This window comes from Vitis vinifera, chromosome 18 (genome assembly GCF_030704535.1).
Source record: "Vitis vinifera cultivar Pinot Noir 40024 chromosome 18, ASM3070453v1".
Classification (NCBI taxonomy): Eukaryota; Viridiplantae; Streptophyta; class Magnoliopsida; order Vitales; family Vitaceae; genus Vitis; species Vitis vinifera.
The window spans coordinates 7,765,105-7,783,825 of record NC_081822.1 but is presented as its reverse complement, the minus strand read 5'-3'; the positions used below and the strand labels follow the sequence as shown (position 1 = coordinate 7,783,825).

Here is an 18,721-nt window from a genome sequence, read left to right as displayed (position 1 = left end):
AATTTAAGACTTAATGCTATTTATGACACGTCGATTAACAGATTGTCAAACTATCAACTCCAATGTGAAATTCTAAAGTTTGACTGCGTTGGCCTACAGACTTTTGACTTTTTCAAATCCCCTCAATATTTTGAAAAACGTTATATTTCGCAAAAAAAATCAGCCTTCCAAGGTTTAGGGCCTATTCTTCATGATTAATTAGAAATAAAGTATATATATGTATATGAGTGTCGAATGTTAAACATGCATTTAATGCTCATTTATCATCGAGGCCACGGAATTCATTGTCCCAGACAAGATATGCCCCCTAGTCAAAGTCAAATCTTGAGCATGAAAAGCCCGAGCATGTTACCAATCATACTCATCAACAATCTTACACTAATTGGCTGGCAGGAACCAACTGTGATGATTCTAACACCAACCGGCAGGGAAAACACCTCAAAAGGACATTCTGTGATGAAGGGTAATTCGCAAGGTACATATGCTATGATTTCCCTGCCTTCTAACATCCTGAATCAGACGAGGGATTTGTGCGTGTTAGGTTAAACGTCACTTAAACCTGTGGCTTATTGACTCAGCCAATATTCTGATCTAACATCTGGGAGCTTAAACCAATACCACACCTGCTTAGTTTAGCATCATCACATACAGATGGGAATGGGGCCATGTCATGATTGTAAAAGGTACAAACAAATTACCAAGAGCTCATATTCACATTGCAGAATGCAATCATTCGGTTACATACTGAAATCATGTTAATTTTCCCCGCAAAGTTCGGCCATCCAAAATAAATTATAGCAAGTATCCATGTTCCCATTCCCCTGAAACTTCTCCCACTGAAAATAAATTACAGCAAGTATTTATGTTAGCCTTCCATTGCAAAGTTCTCCCATTGAAGATAAATTATAGCATGTATTCAGTGCTGCAAGATCAGCATGGGTCAAATGTAAGCCCGGTGGTGCATTCACAACTAGGAACTCAGGCACCAAATAGATTATTCAGTTGCAGCACCAGAGCGCATTTTTTCGTACAAGCGATATATCAGAGTAGATTTCAACATTTGTGGTTCCCTTTCCAATACTGAAATGACATCCTTAACAGTGATATTACGAGCTACCCTAGTTTGGGGCACTATGGCATTGTTCCTTCCAAATTTTCTAACACCACCTGTCCAAAAAAGAGTTAAGTAAGAAAACAGAGACAATGCAAAGAACCACACAATGCTGAGAAGAAGTTGAATTGAGAAGTTTTCTGCAGGAAAGGCCCCATTTCTTTAGCAGGAAAAAGAAAAACAGTTAGTGCATCAAAGGCACTGGAGGAAGTAAATTAAAGGTGTTGTCATACAGTATAGCCTTCGAAGTATGTGCATATCTCTAACAAATGGGCCATATTCGATATCAGACTAAGTCCAAGAAAACAACATCCACCTGCATTCTACAGAGCTACAGAATTTGTTATCAGTCAAATATCAATCCTCCAATACTGGAAGGATTGCTTTGTCTCTAACATCTGAGCTTGGCTAAATGAATTCTCTTCTTTTGGCTTACAAAATCTACAAGGACACATCTTTTGCCAAATCACATGTTCTCACAATTTTTCTTCCAACATTGCCAGTTGGATGATGTAACATGAAGTTAATTTTTCTCCACAATATACACACGGTTAAGAAGATCAATGACTCGTGGATTTGGTTACAGAAATAAAAAAATTCATGTCGTTTCTTTTTAGTTTTTTAGCATAAAGAACGCAGAACAGTGTTTTTACCGCATTTTTTAACCCAAACAGGACTGGTGGTTGAACCACCAAGATTATAATTTTATGGGTCACAGGACACACCAAAAGTAGTTTAGAGTTCTGCAAAATGCTGATTGTTTATTCAGATTATTCAACCTACCTGCCTTCAATTGTCGAACAGTGTTAGATTGAAAATGAGGCTAGTGACTTCAAAATCAAAAGCCCAAGAGAAGAGTTGGCCCGCAAATTGGATAAAGAGAAAGCTTATGATCATGTGAACTAAAGCTTCCTTTTTGGGTGATGAACAGTATGTGTTTCGGGGGAAAAATGCAATGATTGGATTAAATTATGTATGTATATAGTTCATTTTTCAATGTTAGTGGATAGGATTCCAATTGGTATCTTCCAGAGTTCAAGAGGACCCAGGCAAGGAGATCACCTCTCTCCCTACTTATTTATTTTGGTACTAGGAGTCTTGTTTCGCAACATGGACCGGGTAGTTGACACAGGTTTCATTAATAACTTCAAGCTAAAAGGAAGGGAATAGGGTGGTCTTTTGATCTTCCATATTCTCTTCACAGATCTGGCTTTCTTTCATTTTTTTTTTTTTTTGATGCTACCAGCAAGCAATTATTATACTCGAGATAGGTGTTGATGTGTTTTGAAGTTGTTTCAAGCTTAAAAATAAATATGGAAAAGAGTGAGCATATTCCAATAGAGTTAGTAGAGACGGTTGAGAAACTAGCCTTATGTTTTGGGTGTAGACTGGGTTAGTTTCCCACAATATATCTGGGTTTGCATTTGGGAGCCTCTTCAAAATTTGTTGTTGTTTGGGATTTAGTAGAGATGAGATCTAAAAAAGATTGGCCTCTTGGAAGAAGTTTGATCTCAAATAGTGGCAAGCTTTTTTTTTTTAAAGAAAAAATTGCCCTTACTAGCCTTTCCATCATGTCTTCCTGAGTGATCCCAAAGAAAGTGCAACCCAGATTGGAGAAAATTTAGATAGAGTTTCTATAAGAGAGTCAACCTTCCAATGGAGATCCTTGTAGCTAGTGGGGCAAGGTGTTCTCCAAGAGGAGCAAAGGAAGCATAGAGGTAAGAAGGCTCTTACTGTTGAATAAGGTGTTACTTGAAAATGGTTATAGAGATTTTCTTGTGATCGTGATTGCCTTTAGAGGAGAGACATCAGGAGGAAGTATGGTGATATAGCAGGCGGGGTCAGTGCTCCAGGATCTGTAGGGAGGTTTTTGATTGCAGCCTCTAGAAAGCAATATGTAGGTTAGGAAGATTTTCGAGTGAGAACCAGCATCTCCATTCGTAAGGATGAAACAAAAAATTTCGGATAGCTCAGTGGTGTGAGGAAATGAAGTTAAAAGTATCCTTTTTCGGCTCTTTTCACTCTAGCAGTTCATAGAGATGGTTGAGTGGTGTATTATTTAGAGGCAAGGGCAGGGATGACTGCTTGTTCGAATCCAAGATCTAGGATCTTTAATTGGGATTAGGAGATGGTGGCAGAGTTTTTACACCCTCTGAATTTGGTGTACTTTCAGATCAAGTTTGTCAATAAGTTAGAGTGAAATGCCTCCAGAAAAGGCATATTCTCAAAAGTCATACTCAAGTCTCTGTGTTCCAAAGTTACGTTGTCCTTCTCTAGCACCATAACTCGTGTGAAAGTACTAGATGAAACATGAGTCAGCCATTCATGATTTGAGGTTTCCACCTCTTTCCTCTCACTAATGATGGATGATGGTGTCAAAGTACTAGATGAAGCTCTCTCTCACTCTCTCTGTGACACTAATGCTCATGTGAAAGTACTAGATGGTGGTGTCAAAGTACTAAGCTCTATCTCTCTCTCTCTCTAACACTAATGCTCTTGTGAAAGTACTAGATGAAGCATGAGTTGGCCATTTATGATTTAAGGTGAATTAGCCATTTATCATTTTAAGTATCAATGTTAGATTTAGAGCACACATGGATGACATTTGATATTGAATATGCATAAACTTTTGTAATAAGCAGGACAAGCCACCTCTCCCTTGAACAGATGAAGCATGCTGATACATGAGTCAGCAATTTATGATTTGAGGAAGGTCAATCATTTATCATTTGAGGTAAATAAATTACCTTTAGACTGTATATGGGTGTTATTCGATATCAAATGTGCATAAACTTTTGTAATAAGAAGGACAAGCCACCATACCAGCACATTTTACACCCAGACACATGAAATTTTAAACCAGGGTTACTAAGCATAAGACCACAAAGCTTATAATTGCAGTTTATTTGGGGGTTCAGTCTCAGTGTATCAGCAATGACATCTAAAGTTGAGCAGCAAATTATCATGTATAAATCTCTAAAATTAAGTGTTAACCAAGGAGATTCAGCCTTACCAGGTGAAGAAACAACAGTTGAGTAGCCCCTTTTTTCTGCTTCTTGATTTTCCCTTGCATTTCTTCCAGAGGTTGAAGACAGCTTGCGGCTTGCATCTTTACCAGGTTGAGAACCAGAGGCTGCATCAATTCCTCCTTCACGTTTCTGGCGAGCTTGCTCAGCCATAAGTTGCCATTTGGACAACATGTCATCTCCTCCAACAGCAGCTCGAGCAGCAACATTTGCAGCTGTTGTCCTCATTTTGTCATCCTCCTCTTTGTTTGCCTGCACATGATGTAGAAAATTTAAAATGATAAATAAAGGTTTTTCTTTTGTAAAGTGGTACAAATATAATATTTGGAAGATCAATCATCCTTAATACCTTGAGTGATTTTACACGACCTTCATCCTTGTCCTTGTCACCATCAACCCCAGTACTACCCTCAGGCTACATTAACACATATTAAATAAAAATAAATAGTGGATTAAAAGAATACTTAAATAAAATATAAAGCAAATGCCATCTCTCTCTCTCATCTCCACCCTGAATTTTTGACACTTGATCCAGATCTATAGTTCCACTTTAGAGGACTCCCCATCTCCACCCCAAACCTCCTTGGATACTTAATCCATATTAACTGAGTGGATAATAACCCTCACAAGATGCAAAAAAAGACTACACTCACCTCATTGAGTTTACGAAGCTTTTCTGCTTCAGCCTGCTTTTTCTCCCATTCCTCCCTGGCCTTATGGTTCATTATCAAGATTTGTTGTCGAATATCTGAGGTAATAATACTCCGATGTCTTGGTTTCTCAACATCAGCTCGCTACCGAAATTCTTTAAAAATCAGTCGGAGAGAGAGAGAGGGAGAAAGAAGAGAGAAAAGGAGGGGGGGTGTGGTGAGACAAGAAGATTCAGATTACCAGGAAGAAGAAATAAGAGCTTACCTGTTTTGACAGTCTGATTAAATTACTTATAAATCCACGCAATCTTTCTTCAACACACTAAAGATTGAGTTGCATAAGAAAACAAGTGAACATAACATATCAAAAAAAAAAAAAAAGAAAACAAGTGAACATACTACCCCAAAAAAAAAAGAACCAAGAATATAGTATCTCACCAATGATAAGCATCGCTCCACATCATTGCTTATATTCTTTAAACTGCATCTAGCCACTGCCACACACACACACATATCATACTCAATCTATGTGCAGCTCATAAAGCCTTTTTCAACTACAAAATGCATGAATACACAACTACGGAACTTCATTAAAAAGAAAAAAAAAAAAAGAGGATAAAACAAGTTAACTGATTTCTGCTAATTTTTTTTGAAGAGGAGCTTTCTGCAAAATTAGCCTTTCTTCTTCTTCTTGCACAACCCTTCGAGATGCTTCTGAGACTCGACTGTCCTCCTTGGGCCCGGAAAATAACTGCTCTTCTTCTTCCTATTAAGAACAGATCATCAAAAGGATTTTAAGCTTCTTAAGTGGAAGACCCTGCAATATCTACTTAACAATACTTTAAACTAGGCAGAACCAGTGATGGAATAATGCCATACCCTCAGGTTAACTCCACTGACAGCAGTAACATCATTCAGTTGTTCAATGCTTTGATCCAGAAAGGCTCCAGATACTTTTTGCTTTTTACTGAACATTCACAATGAAATAAGCATGCAAAATGTTAAAAATTTAAAAAACAAGGCAAAGATTGAGTGAAAAACATAAAATTGCTTCAAACATTTAAAATATTCTCAAGCCATGGTCTAACAAGAAAGTTACTTCACCTTGGCAGAGGCGGTGAAGAACCAAGTGCTTCAAGTGGTTTCTTCTGGCCAATAGAAGGTTTTTTTGGGGGTGTCCTTGTATTAATTCCAACAGGAGAAGTAACAGATGGGATTCGGGAGCCTAGCTGGAAAAACAAAAGAAAGTTCGCCAATGATAAAAATGATAACAAATGGTGTGCATATAGATTTCAAAGCATGAACATAACAGGTACAGAAATAAAGTAAATCCAATATTCAAACAAATAATCCACCTATACCAGGGTTTTTTTTAGAAAAAAAAATTCTACAACAGAAGGCAGAGAAGCTAAAAAGCAATGATGGAGAAAAAGGCAAATTGTCTGGTGCCTCTGTTACTTAAATTTTTCCTTTATAAAGTATTAGTAGAGTATTTCATGAAGGCTAGTCCAACTTTCACAGCAAAATCCCCTATACATTTAAGGGGGGGAAAAAGGGAAAGAAAAACCTAATACTAACATAGGCTATTGCAGCTCCTCTTTGCATGCAGTAGCTTCATTTAAGTGGAAAAAAGATTCAAGTATTTCACAATAATGGCACCACTATCTACATAGCTATGGATAATTCCCGATTAAATGAATTGACTTTTTTCTTTAATAGGCAAATAATTGTAGATTAGGAATAGCACTAACAAAAGAGAGACAGAACCAAAGCATACAGGAAGAAAAAGAAAGAACAAAAGGCTAATCAACAACCTAAGCCATCCACATACTACCAATGACGTCTAAAAAGGAAACTTGGTTTTCAACCTAAGAAGACTTTGGCCATTCAAACAATGATTTGAAACAAATCTTTTATTCTAAAATATGAAAAGTCAAAGGCATAATCCTCTTATCATGCTCTTTACTAAACAAACAAAGATGGAGCAACCATCACACACTCATTCAAACCTTCCCTACAAAGCTTCATACTATCCAAGCAAAGGGTCCTCCACTAATCACTTAAGAACCCAAAATACCCCCAACAAAGAGAACACAAAAGTTAGAAACGATTAAAACATCAACAATGTAAAAGTGTGTGGTTACCTGAATCCTCACCATTTTACTAAAGCCCTCCCGCACCCCATAAGCTGGTTGATTGTGAGTATTTTTCCCCAAAACCAACTCCCAAAGAAAGAAAGAAGCTAACTTTGAAGGAAGCCTAGGATTACTATACTTCCTTTCTGGATACTGAAAGAAAGCTCTTCATTAAGCTACCAACTTGACCCAAAGACTTAACTGTTAACTCATGGTGGACAAACAATATCGAGTTGATCTAGGCTAAAGTCGTAACACCTAGCTTCACAAGCAACATTCTTTTTAGACTTGCACATGAGCTCAATAAATTGGGGGCAAACATGCATTGAGATTCGAACTCATGACATCCTAAGAGTCAAGGCTCCAATTTACCCAATTTATTGAATCCAGGTGCAAGCCTAAAATGAGACTGCCCATGAGGTAGGATAAGGTTCAAATTAGCTCAACATACAAGTCCACTGTTACCTAACAGATTAAACTTTTAGGTCAAATTGGTAGTTTTACACTCTTGAACTTAGAGCTCCATTCTCAAACTTCATATATAAGGAACCAACCTTGGAAAGTGACCACAGTTGCAATCACAGCCAACCCAAGAAAAAAGACTCCATGTCACCCACATAATGTTCCCAACATTGCCACTACCAATCTTGCAAACTCCTTTAAAATCTTGGATTCTACTGATCCTCGCCCTCCACCTTTTTCTAAAGCTCAGGCAGTCCAACATTCTTTTGAGAAGCTAGGATACAAAATTTTAGGAATCAATCTTGTAGGGGAACTTCTTCACACCACACATCCTACCAAAACTTGGTCTAGCAACCATCATCCATCAAGATGCCCATTCTCAACTGGAAAGAAGGCTACCTTTTATCAGCAAAGTATGGTAGGAACTAAGACAAATTTTGCTTTTTTACTAGGATCTAACTGCACACAAAGCAATAAGGTTGATATAGACAATGCCCACAAGGCCGATCAAAGAGAACCCATAACCTAGTTTTAGGGGGAAGCCCATAACCCTATATACCCATTTATGCCCATTGAATGCCAAAGTTCCAACCATGAAAACTGAAGTAAGAGCTTTGGTCATAGCTCCAAGGCCACAACTTCAGGTCATAGCTTCAAGGTCTCTCAATCTAAGCCTGTTGAAATGAACAACTAGAAGCAAGCGTATGCACCGTGCAAAAACTTGAGGGAGAATTAACTCATAATTCACCTGCTATTTCAGCATCCATATCACCAACCACTCCAACAACTTAGCCACCAGAGGCAAGTTATTAATGGAGCTCGCTTATTAAGGCGTTGGCTTTAAAAACCCATTTCCTGAACCAATAAAGGAATGTAATGTCTCTCTTGCTGAAAGTTTATCAAAGTTCTGTCTAACCTCAACATCAAAGTTCCTTAAGTTGGTATCATATTGACAACATTTTCAAGCAAAAGTGAAGTTGGAAAGGCCCAAGCTCTCTAATAAAGTCGAGCTTCATATCGAGGCCCCAACTATGTACTAGACTTGAATTCTAGCTAATTAAGCACTGTTTTTGGCATCAACATTGATGAATGATTTAGATTGTCCATTATAATCCATGTGGTGGGCTATCAGTAATGGACCCAAAAAAATTCCAGTTAAGGAGTGTGGGTATGGTGGGAGAAGTACTTATGTTATAGTCTTGTAAGGATTTTGTCAAATATACAAAAGAAAATACAAGATAAAGGTGAATAATGGACCTTCCTCTAGTATATAAAATATTCATTGGTGTTGGGGGGTAGAAGGCCCACCCCTAGTCCTCTATTGCAGACAACCACTACAACTATTGGGACTAAGGTAATTGTCTAAGAGCCAAATGCTTATACTTCCTTTTACCTTTCAAAAGGTTTCACTACATCAATTCACATTCTTTGTTGTTAGCTCAATGATCCAAGACATGGTAAATTGAAGAAACAAGAAGTTTGATCTAGTGGCATTAACCTTCACTTAATATAGTGATATAAACAAAGTTGCTACCTTTAATTTTTCATGGATTAATTTTTCCCCGTTTCGAGTTATGGAGATTTGGAAAGGCTTGTTAGGACAGTTTTTTTTTTGTTTTTTTATTTTTTTTATAAGTGGAAGGGCTTGTTAGGATAGTTAAAAGATTTTCTCCATTTTACAAGACAATCCTCACCAAGATTAGTGAAGACATGTTTCATTCTCCCAAACAAGCAAGGTTTTTGACAGATTCTCAAAGATAGGGGGCTTATTTTCTCTTTTTAGTTAAATTTACAGAGATTAAAAGGGAGGATTGAGAGAAAAAAACATATTTAAGCTGGTGTTTTTTTGTCTTTTTTTTTTTCCTTGGGAAAATAATACAATACAACTCATCTTAATTTTTCAAGCATATCAAATCCCATGTCATCAAACCCATCACCAACAACTAGTTAAGAAGATAGACAAACAACATACTAAGACTTCACACATTTAATGGATCAGAGAAGCACCAATGATCAAAATAATATAATAGGTTATTCTCAAATAAATAAATAAATAAAATATTACCGTGACATTTGGGTCCAGATGTGTCCCCATGGAAGATGAAACTGAATTTGGAGGCAACATACTCATAGATGATGAGAAACCAATTCTAGAAGCCTGCTTCTCCAAAGATTCATCTTTTAAAATTCCTGGAATGGCATTTCCCTTTTCAACCTGTACAGCAGGGAAAGAAGACAAACTCTGTGGGGTAGACAGCTGGGATTTTTGCTGCTGCTCATTAGTTTGATCAGCTGGTTCCTGCTTTACATATGCCATTGATGAGATCTGCTCTTTATTTGTTGATGATTGCCAAGGAACAGAACTCTGTTGCAATGTCGAACTGTTTGATGGATGAGGAAGAGATCCACCCTGCACTCTCTTGGGATCATTAACAGAACTCTGCCTCTCAAATTTGGGCACACTCATTGGATTCATGGCTTGACTTGTCCCTCCCATCTGAGTTGAACCAATGTTTTGGTGAAGAGGCACTTGCCTCATTTGGGAATCATGAGGTTGCTGTTTTGTAGATGTTGCTGAAGTATTAACATTAGTGCCTGTATATGAGTGATAATTACCACCAGCACTCCCATACATAGTAAAAGGTGTCTGTGAAAAGTGCAGATGCTGCTTCTGTTGCTGAGGCTGCTGCTGCTGTTGTTGTTGTTGCTGCTGCTGTTGCTGTTGCTGTTGCTGCTGCTGTTGCTGTTGCTGTTGGTGCTGCTGTTGCTGTTGCTGTAGCTGCTGCTTGTTAGGACCTTGCATTGGCATCACAGAGTGCTCCCTTTCTTGTTTGGCAGAACTCAAGCTGGAAGAAGACATTTGGCTCCCTTGCATTCCATGTGAATCTGACTGACGTTCCATCTCCCGGGGTTTTTGAGAATTGGTTTCAGTGGTTGGATAGCTTGAATCAGTCTGCACTTTCATGGCTGAAGAGGGCATATGAGATGAGTCTGCAGGAGTGCTCTGGCCCTTCTGATGAAGTTGTGAAAATGAATGAGGATCAGAGAACTGTGAGCCAATACTGGATGGTGTTTTCAAATGTTGTTGCAGCGCTGAAGCTTGAGACTGTAATTGGAATTGGCTGGGTCCGGTCTGATAATTCCAGGCATCCATTATTTTAGATTGATCCCAATATTAACATGTGACTTATTTAGAGACTACTAAGCTCATCATAATTACATCACACCAATTTTTGGCTCACCGGTGATTGTTGCAGTTTCATTACTGCCAACTTGAGCATCTGGTCTCCTACGATACCTCTCATAAGCCTGACGAATGCTAGTTTGGGGATTTCATTTTTCTAAAAACAACAACAGAAAATGACTCACCATGATTTTTGCAGGAAAAGAATCCAGTTAATCGCATAAAACAGAATGGTTCATAAATAGATGCTTGTCAGATACCTACCTTCAGTTTAGCATAAAGAGTTCGAAGTTGCAAGGCTCTGTCTTTATCCAGGTGGGGTATTATAGATGGAAGCAACATTCCAAATGGTATATGTTTATTTTGATTCCCCGAGTTACTTGCCTGCTCAGTGGCTATTCCCTGTTGATTATTTATCTTCTGTAATTCTGGGAATTGATGCTGTTTATCTGGATTATGAATTCTGTCTGGTTCTGGAATCTGGACAGAATTCTTTTCTGAAATCTGTATCCCAGGTGCTTGAGAAAACTGTATGGGATTTGGTTCTGACTGCAGCTGTTGAGGATCATCTTGGGATTGTTTCTGTTGCAAAGGGAGGCGATTTATGTCATGTGAGGCATCAACTTGTTGCTGATTCTCAACACCAGATCCATGCTGCTTTTGCTCCAAGTCAGATGAGTTTAGCTCTTGCTGCTGCAAACTCTTTAGCTCTTGTTGACTTTGAGAGTCCGTGTTTTCATCTTGGCTGGATGTTTGCCACTGTGAAAACAACTGACTGGAAGTATGATTGCTTCCTTGAGATAAAACTGCATCATTTTTAAATTGCATAAGGAACAAAAAACTAAGTAATCCCTAACCATATGTAAAAAAATAAAAAAAATAAAAGAAGGCCAAAGATTCCAAGTTACAAATGGTTGATCACATGCATGAGATTGCACACTTTTATGTCTAATGTATGAGTTTTTAAACCAAAGGCGTAATGAAAATTAAAATGGGCTAGTTAATCAAGGTTTTAAGAAAAATTGAGAGTGATACATGTTTTCCAATACTTTTTTTTTTTTTTTTGTTAGGAAAATATAAGTATTTACAAATTTTTTAAAAAAAATTTAGAGGTAACAATTATTTTTTTTATAATTTTTGATAGGTAAATTCTTTTTGTCCCAATTAGGACTTGAACCTGGAACCTCCCACAAACCCTCCCCAACCCTTTACCACTAGAGTCAAGCCTCAAGTGCAAAATTAGAGGTAACAATAATAGAAGAATGAAGATAAATACTGATCATATTGCAATAATCCCACTCAATATTATCCATATTTCACAAATAAAACCAGCAAGGGTAAATAATAATAATAATAATAATAATAGCAATTCTGATAAAAAATAATAATAATAATAATAATAATAATAATAATAATAATAATAATAATAATAGCAATGATAATAATAATCCCATCAATATATATTTTGTAATAATAATAATAATAATCCCCTATTCATTAGAAGAAATTTCAAAATTATATTTGTCAGGCAGTCCCTAGTCTCTACAATAACCTTTAGAACTTCTATAAGTTCCTAGTCCAATAATCGGAATCAAAGAAAGTGTGCTCAATCCTCTAGCCAAAAAATAGGATTAGAAATTATTTGCAACAGTGGCAGTATAATTTGATTGATAGCCTGGTGTTAACCCACTGTAATCCAGTAACATCCAAACAGTATCCAACTCACTGCAAACTTCACAAGAAGCTGGCATCTAACTTCTGCTCTTGGCTTATCAAAAACCAATTACATTCCCTGTTTTCTATAAAGCTGAATTTCAACAAAATGAGGGTTTTACAACTTCCAACAGACCATTTATCAGCACTTTTTTTTTTTTTTTTATAGGCAATGATGAAATATATTAAACAAGTGCAATAGCACAACAAAGTACATAGGAGCATGCAAAAGATGCCAAAGAAAACAACAAAAAAGAGCCAAGGAGCAACCAAGGTGAAATTACAAAAGATATCTCCCACCCAACAAGATCCCAACCAATTAACAAATTTAATGAGAGACGTTGAGCCAACACCTAATGTACAACTTTACCCGCAAAAGAAGGTTACTAAGGAAAAAGCTCTTCATACTTTGGCTGGACAACTTGTCATTCTCAAATGACCTTGATTTCTCTCTTTCCAAATAGTCCAAAATATGTACAAATGAGCAACTCTCTAGACCTTCTACTTTTATTCAACAAAAGATCCATACCAACCTAGTAGAGTCTTACTATGGCATACAAAACTGAAGAAACCCAAGTAGAGAAAATTGCAACCGTCAAAGAACCTTTGACTAGGGACACTGATGAAGAGTGTGATCAATCAACTCTTTTTCCACTTTACATGGTAAGCATATGTTAATCACTGTCCACCCTCTTTTCTGAAGTTGGTCAAGGGTCAAAACCTTTTGCCAACAAGCTTCTTGTGCAGAGAAACTTGCCTTAGATGGAGCCCATTGATTCTAAATGATCCCTAGAAAGGAAATTGAGCTCGTCAACTCTAAAAGAGCATAAAAAAACTTCACTAAGAAGGTTTCATTCTTCAAATCCATCCAAACTGCCCTATCCTCCTCCTCTCCATTCATTAACTTGCCTTGCAATCCAACAAAAAAATGTTCTACATTTTGAAGCTCCCAATCACTAAGATTTCTAGAAAAGTAGATGTTCCAATAACCCCTTTGCCCTGTCAGATCCCACAAATCCACCACCCAAGCCTCCTTTGATGAGGCTAAAGCAAATAGAGATGTAAAAGAAACACACAAAGGCTTCTCCTCACACCATCCATCTTCCAAAACTCAACTCTTCCCATTTCCCACAGAAAAAGAAGTTCTGCTGTTAAATGCATCCCAATCCTTCAGATAAAAAAAAAAATGCATCCCAACCCCATCAGCTATTATGCACGCACACTCAGCCTCTAAAAAAAATATCCTTTGGTTTTCAGACAAATCTTTTTCCCATCTAGAATCCCCAAGATGTTACTCAACCCCACTGCAGTAGCATACACTAAATTCAAATTCTCAATAGTTCTAAAATCAGTTTCTGAGCTAAACAACGATCACCTTTTACATGCTAGACATAAATATGCTTTACATGAGATTTCCTCGAAACATGTAGCTGCTCAAAGTTCTATGGTGACTATGCCAAATAGAATTCTGTTAGAGTCCCCACTGAATTTAGCATCTAAATTGCTTGAACTGAACAGATTCTTCAATGCTAACAATTACCTAACTCTAATTTCTTTTTACCAATTTGTTATCCTGGTAAAGGGACTTACAAACCAATAAATCACAAATCAGGGATAGAAATAAGGATGAGATCTGTCCCTGTGAGATACACACCATTTTCAGAATCTGAAGGCTGAGAAGTTGAGGTATCTCCTTCTATGTCTCTGTTTAAGGCAGCAGTGAGTGCCTCCACATCAGCACCAGAATGCATTGTTTCATCCTATACCCATAACCAAAGAATAATAATAATAAATGTACAAATTCAGAATAATATACAAAGGCTAGGAAATTTGAGGAAGAGATATGGAGGGTACCTCGTCTTCTTCGAGGAGCTTCATGATGGATGGATCCATCAGAATCCTTCTCAAGCTGACTAAGGGGTCGGTTTGAGACTGATGTTTCAGCTGGTACACGGTAGAAGCAGAGAAGCAAAAGCTAATCTACAATGCAACTAAGTCTGCACTTGAAAAACAATGCTTTTGCCTACCGGTAGAATCCTGAAATGACATTACCACCTTCAAAGAAAATTCCCCCCCTCTTTTGGAAAGAATAAAAATCCTTAACACTAACTCAAACACAAATTTGAGAAAACAAATATAATATACGATCTAAAAAAATACCACAATTACGGTATCGGTTATCATAATTTTTCAGACCCTAACAAATCCAGGAGCAGACAAAGTTGAGCAGATAACATAAACAGAAGATTAAAATAAAATAAATTAAAAAGAAAAAGAAAAAGACAGAATACATTTTACGATGAAACAGAAACTTTCAAATTTTGAGTCTTCCAGTTTTATATTTTTGGTTGTTTCAACTCAATTCAATAATAAGCCACAACATTCTAATCAGGAAGAAAGAAAATAAAGAATACGGTTTAAAATTAAATGAAACAGATAACACTAACTCAAACGCAAATTTGAGAAAACAAATATAATATACGATCTAAAAAAATACCACAATTACGGTATCGGTTATCATAATTTTACAGACCCTAACAAATCCAGGAGCAGACAAGTTGAGCAGATAACATAAACAGAAGATTAAAATAAAATAAATTAAAAAGAAAAAGAAAAAGACAGAATACATTTTACGATGAAACAGAAACTTTCAAATTTTGAATCTTCCAGTTTTATATTTTTGGTTGTTTCAACTCAATTCAATAACAAGCCACAACATTCTAATCAGGAAGAAAGAAAATAAAGATTACGGTTTAAAATTAAATGAAACAGAAACAAAATTAGGGTTTAAGCCTGAATTGAAAGAAGAGCTTGCCTGAGCCTAGATCCAACGGAACTCGTCGAACACAGAATCATACAGGTAGAAGGAGAACCCCTTTGGCTTTGCGATAAACTTTTGGGTTTAGGAAGCCCTCTAGATCAATTTAGGCCGTTTGATTTGAATAAATATACAGATAATTTAACGTCGAAATCTAACAATTATTCGCCCACTAGTCATCACCCTTCTTCCTCAGTAGAGGAGAGAATCCCAGGTCGTTGTGATGCCCTCCACAGACCAAATCCCTATTCGTCTTTTTAAAAAAGAAAAACATTAACTTAGAATATAATATATATATAGATAGATAGAGTATGAACGGGTGTTTCACAAATCAACTTACTAACTTAAACCAACTTAATAACTTAATTTAAGATATTAAATAAATTAAATATATTTGATAACTTAACTTAATAATATAATTTAAAATAAAAATAATTTTAAATAATAAATAAAAATAATTTATTTATTTTTAAGTTAATATTTTTATTTTACATTCTTATTTTTATTTATTTTAATTACCTTCAAAAATATTTTACTACTCTATAATTTTCTTTGTTATTTAAACTCATTTATCTTAATTATAATTTATGAGGATAAATATATTAATTTGATGATTTATAATAAATTTTATATGATAACTTTAATAATTTAAAGTAAAAATTAAATAATAAATTTAAAGTTAAGTTATTAAATAATGAATATTAAATTTTACACATCCTTTACTTTGAATAAAACAAAATATTTCAGAAAAATACTACAAAAATATTTAAAAAATATTTTTTTTAAATATTTGATCAGATAAAATCAAATGTATAAATATTTAATTAAAATTTTGAATATTGGGATATTGTAAATCTTTATTTACATTTTAAAAATGATATTTGATTAAAGCTAAGGTGCATCATTCTAAGCATTTGAAATCAATTTCATTAATTATTCTTATACATACGTACATAAATAAATCAAAAATTATTTTCACAAATCTTAAATTTTAAGATAGTAAAAACTTTTTGATAAAATAAATTAACAAATTAAATTAATAATAATAATAATAATTTGTAAAAACTTCCAAGGTATAGTAAAATAATAATCACTTTTTTTTTACACTTCCCTTTTTAAATAGAAAACAAAAGCCAGATGCAAAGATTAAATAAATTAATGATAAAAATAACTCATTTATTTAATTAATAAATATGGTAGTCTGTCAACTGCTTTTGTCTAGCACGTGTCCTTTCCTCTCCACGCCAAACAAGAAGCCCCTCCTCACTCTTCCCTTTTCCCGGCATCAGATTCCCCCACCACCTCTACTCTCACTCTACACCGCCTCCCACTGCCACCGCCATTGCTACCGTAAAAATGGCTAATGAAATCGATGCCGCACCTTACCCACCGTCGCTTACAACCAAATCTTCAATGCCACCGTCGCTTACCTACGGCACTTTACACTCTTTATTTTGATTGGTAAAATCGTGGTTGTGCAATTTACACTCTTACAATGAGTTGATTTGAGCTTTAAGTCTTAAAATAATTTCTATTTTGGCTATGGAGTTGATGGACATTTGGATACGTGAGTGGTTCAAAGTCTATATAAATCTTGATTGGAGAGTGTGAGTTCATTCATGTCTATTCACAACATCACAATACGAAACCACTTACCTTCCTCTTTATGCACTTTCAAGACACAAACCATGTTGTTAGAAAAAGAAGCAGCAATCTCGTCACCTTCCTTGTTCCAACAAACTTCGAAAATCACATCATTTTGAACTTTAAACCATGCAATTAAGTTATTTTATCACATATAATTTGTTGAAATTTTTATGTATGGACTTACATAATCAATTTGATAATATCATAAATCAGTGTTAATTTAATTTTTGCATTGTAATCCATAATGGGACTGGACATATATTGTTGCTTGATTTTTTATGGGTTCATCATAATTCACTTGACTGACCCATTAAATCAAGTAGTCCAAATAAAATGTGTAATGTGTAATATATATATATATATATATATATATATATATATAAATTTATTTACATGTATGTATATTGAGATAGGTGTGCATTTGAAGATAACTCTCTTCTTTTCTCTTGGAGAGCACTGCACGCACACACTTAGGTGGTGTTTGTTTTTTTGGCTTTTTGCTGAAAGCAATTTAGTTTTAGAATTTAGGTTGTTTGTTTTTCTACTTTTTCATAATTTATTATAAACTTTTTACTAAATAGAAAAAATCAAAATATATAATTTTTTCTAAATAGAAAAAATAACATATTAAATTTTTTTACTTTTTAATACTTAATAGAAATAAAATACTACAAAAATAAACAACCTAATATTTAACACTATTAAGCATTAAAGTTCTATTTAAAATTAAGTAAAAAAACAAACACCACCTTACACTTTGGACTGAATTTTGAGAGGTAAGAGAAGAGTTCATTGATCTCTAATTCTCGGACTATCATGCACCAGGAAAGCAGCTTATTGGATATCAGAGGATGAATAAATGACTTCCCATGACATAAATCAAGATAACCAGTTCTTTTTTTCCATTAAATACATACTTAAATGTTAACTTGTGATCCTATATTATTTCAATTATTTTTATAATTAATTTATTTAATAACTTAAATCAAGTTATTAAATTATTTTAAAATTTTAAATTAACCTACCAAACAACCGGTAGGAGCTTAGGAGCTAATATGAGATGTCAGAGCAGAAAATTTAAAGCTCAGTACCTGTGCCCATTCAAGCTGTAGAGAAGGCACCCTAATTCCACATCCCATAGCTTTATTGTGGAGTGGTCTGAGTGGATGGGAGCACTAATCAAGAAACAGAAGTACTTGTGTGGAATACAGCAAACAGATACACACAGTAAAGGTCAGGATTGGAGTCCAAATGGTACCCTTCTAATCTTTATTAACAAAATTAGAAGGTTTTGGTAGAATTTAATAGCTATTAGTTGATGAATTAAGTTGAGTTTAAGCTAAATTATTTTTAAGTTGTTGATTTTAATTTATCACTTAATTTTTACTTCTAAGTATTAAAAGTTAAAAGGGTATGATGAAATTAAAATTTATTTTGAATCATTGAATTGACCTATTTATTTCCACAAGTTTTAACTAATATTTAATATTTATTGTCATTAAGTTAAAACAATACATTTATTTATTAAATATTATATATTTAAAGTGTTGTAAATAGAGAAAATAACTATAAAATATTTATTATAAAAATGAGAAAATATATTATCATTGATCTAGGTAAATGAGGTAAAAATAATTTGAAATTAAGAATAAGTTAATTATTTTAATTTAGCACATAAATTATTTTTTAACTTTAAGTTATGATATTAAGTTATTTTTTGGAACGTGTTTAATATATTTAAGGAGTTAAATTAAATTATTAAATAATATTTAATTCATTAAGTTGATTTATCAAATGTGCTATTCTGGTTAATTCGATAATGTTTTTACAAAGTATTTTCATTTTAAAAGTGTTTTTTAGAAAAATCAAATGTTTAATAAAATTTGGAAACACTTTTACAAAGTTGAAAAACAATGATTATCTCAAAATCACTTTTAAAATATATTTTCACTAAAAACGTTTTGAATAATGTGCG

At 34.8% G+C, this 18,721-nt stretch overlaps 1 protein-coding gene across 2 annotated transcripts; it reads right to left on the bottom strand.

Moving 5' to 3' along the window:
* Positions 1–671: 671 nt before the first annotated feature.
* LOC100252311 (transcription initiation factor TFIID subunit 4b) lies at positions 672–15,425 on the bottom strand. Of its 2 annotated transcripts, XM_019216457.2 has the most exons (15): positions 15,097–15,369; positions 14,136–14,318; positions 13,936–14,041; positions 10,833–11,374; positions 10,627–10,725; positions 9,450–10,517; positions 5,892–6,016; positions 5,667–5,754; positions 5,418–5,553; positions 5,226–5,281; positions 5,053–5,109; positions 4,791–4,931; positions 4,487–4,552; positions 4,125–4,389; positions 672–1,167 (listed from the first exon to the last, which is right to left on the bottom strand). In XM_019216457.2, the coding sequence occupies exons 2-15, from the start codon at positions 14,172–14,174 to the stop codon at positions 995–997; spliced, it is 2,961 nt and encodes a 986-aa protein (XP_019072002.1). In that variant the 5' UTR covers positions 14,175–14,318; positions 15,097–15,369; the 3' UTR covers positions 672–994. The 2 variants fall into 2 exon arrangements, with proteins under 2 accessions (XP_019072002.1, XP_059590730.1); XM_059734747.1 differs by having other exon boundaries at positions 672–4,389; positions 15,097–15,425.
* Between the last annotated feature and the right edge of the window lie 3,296 nt (positions 15,426–18,721).

Excerpts from the sequence above, each read along its gene's own strand:
- LOC100252311 (XM_059734747.1), bottom strand. The coding sequence starts at position 14,174 with ATGGATCCATCCATCATGAAGCTCCTCGAAGAAGACGAG. Across the intron at positions 10,726-10,832 it reads CTCTTTATGCTAAACTGAAG|AAAAATGAAATCCCCAAACT; the intron begins GTAGGTATCTGA and ends TGTTGTTTTTAG. Across the intron at positions 5,755-5,891 it reads TCTTCACCGCCTCTGCCAAG|TAAAAAGCAAAAAGTATCTG; the intron begins GTGAAGTAACTT and ends GTGAATGTTCAG.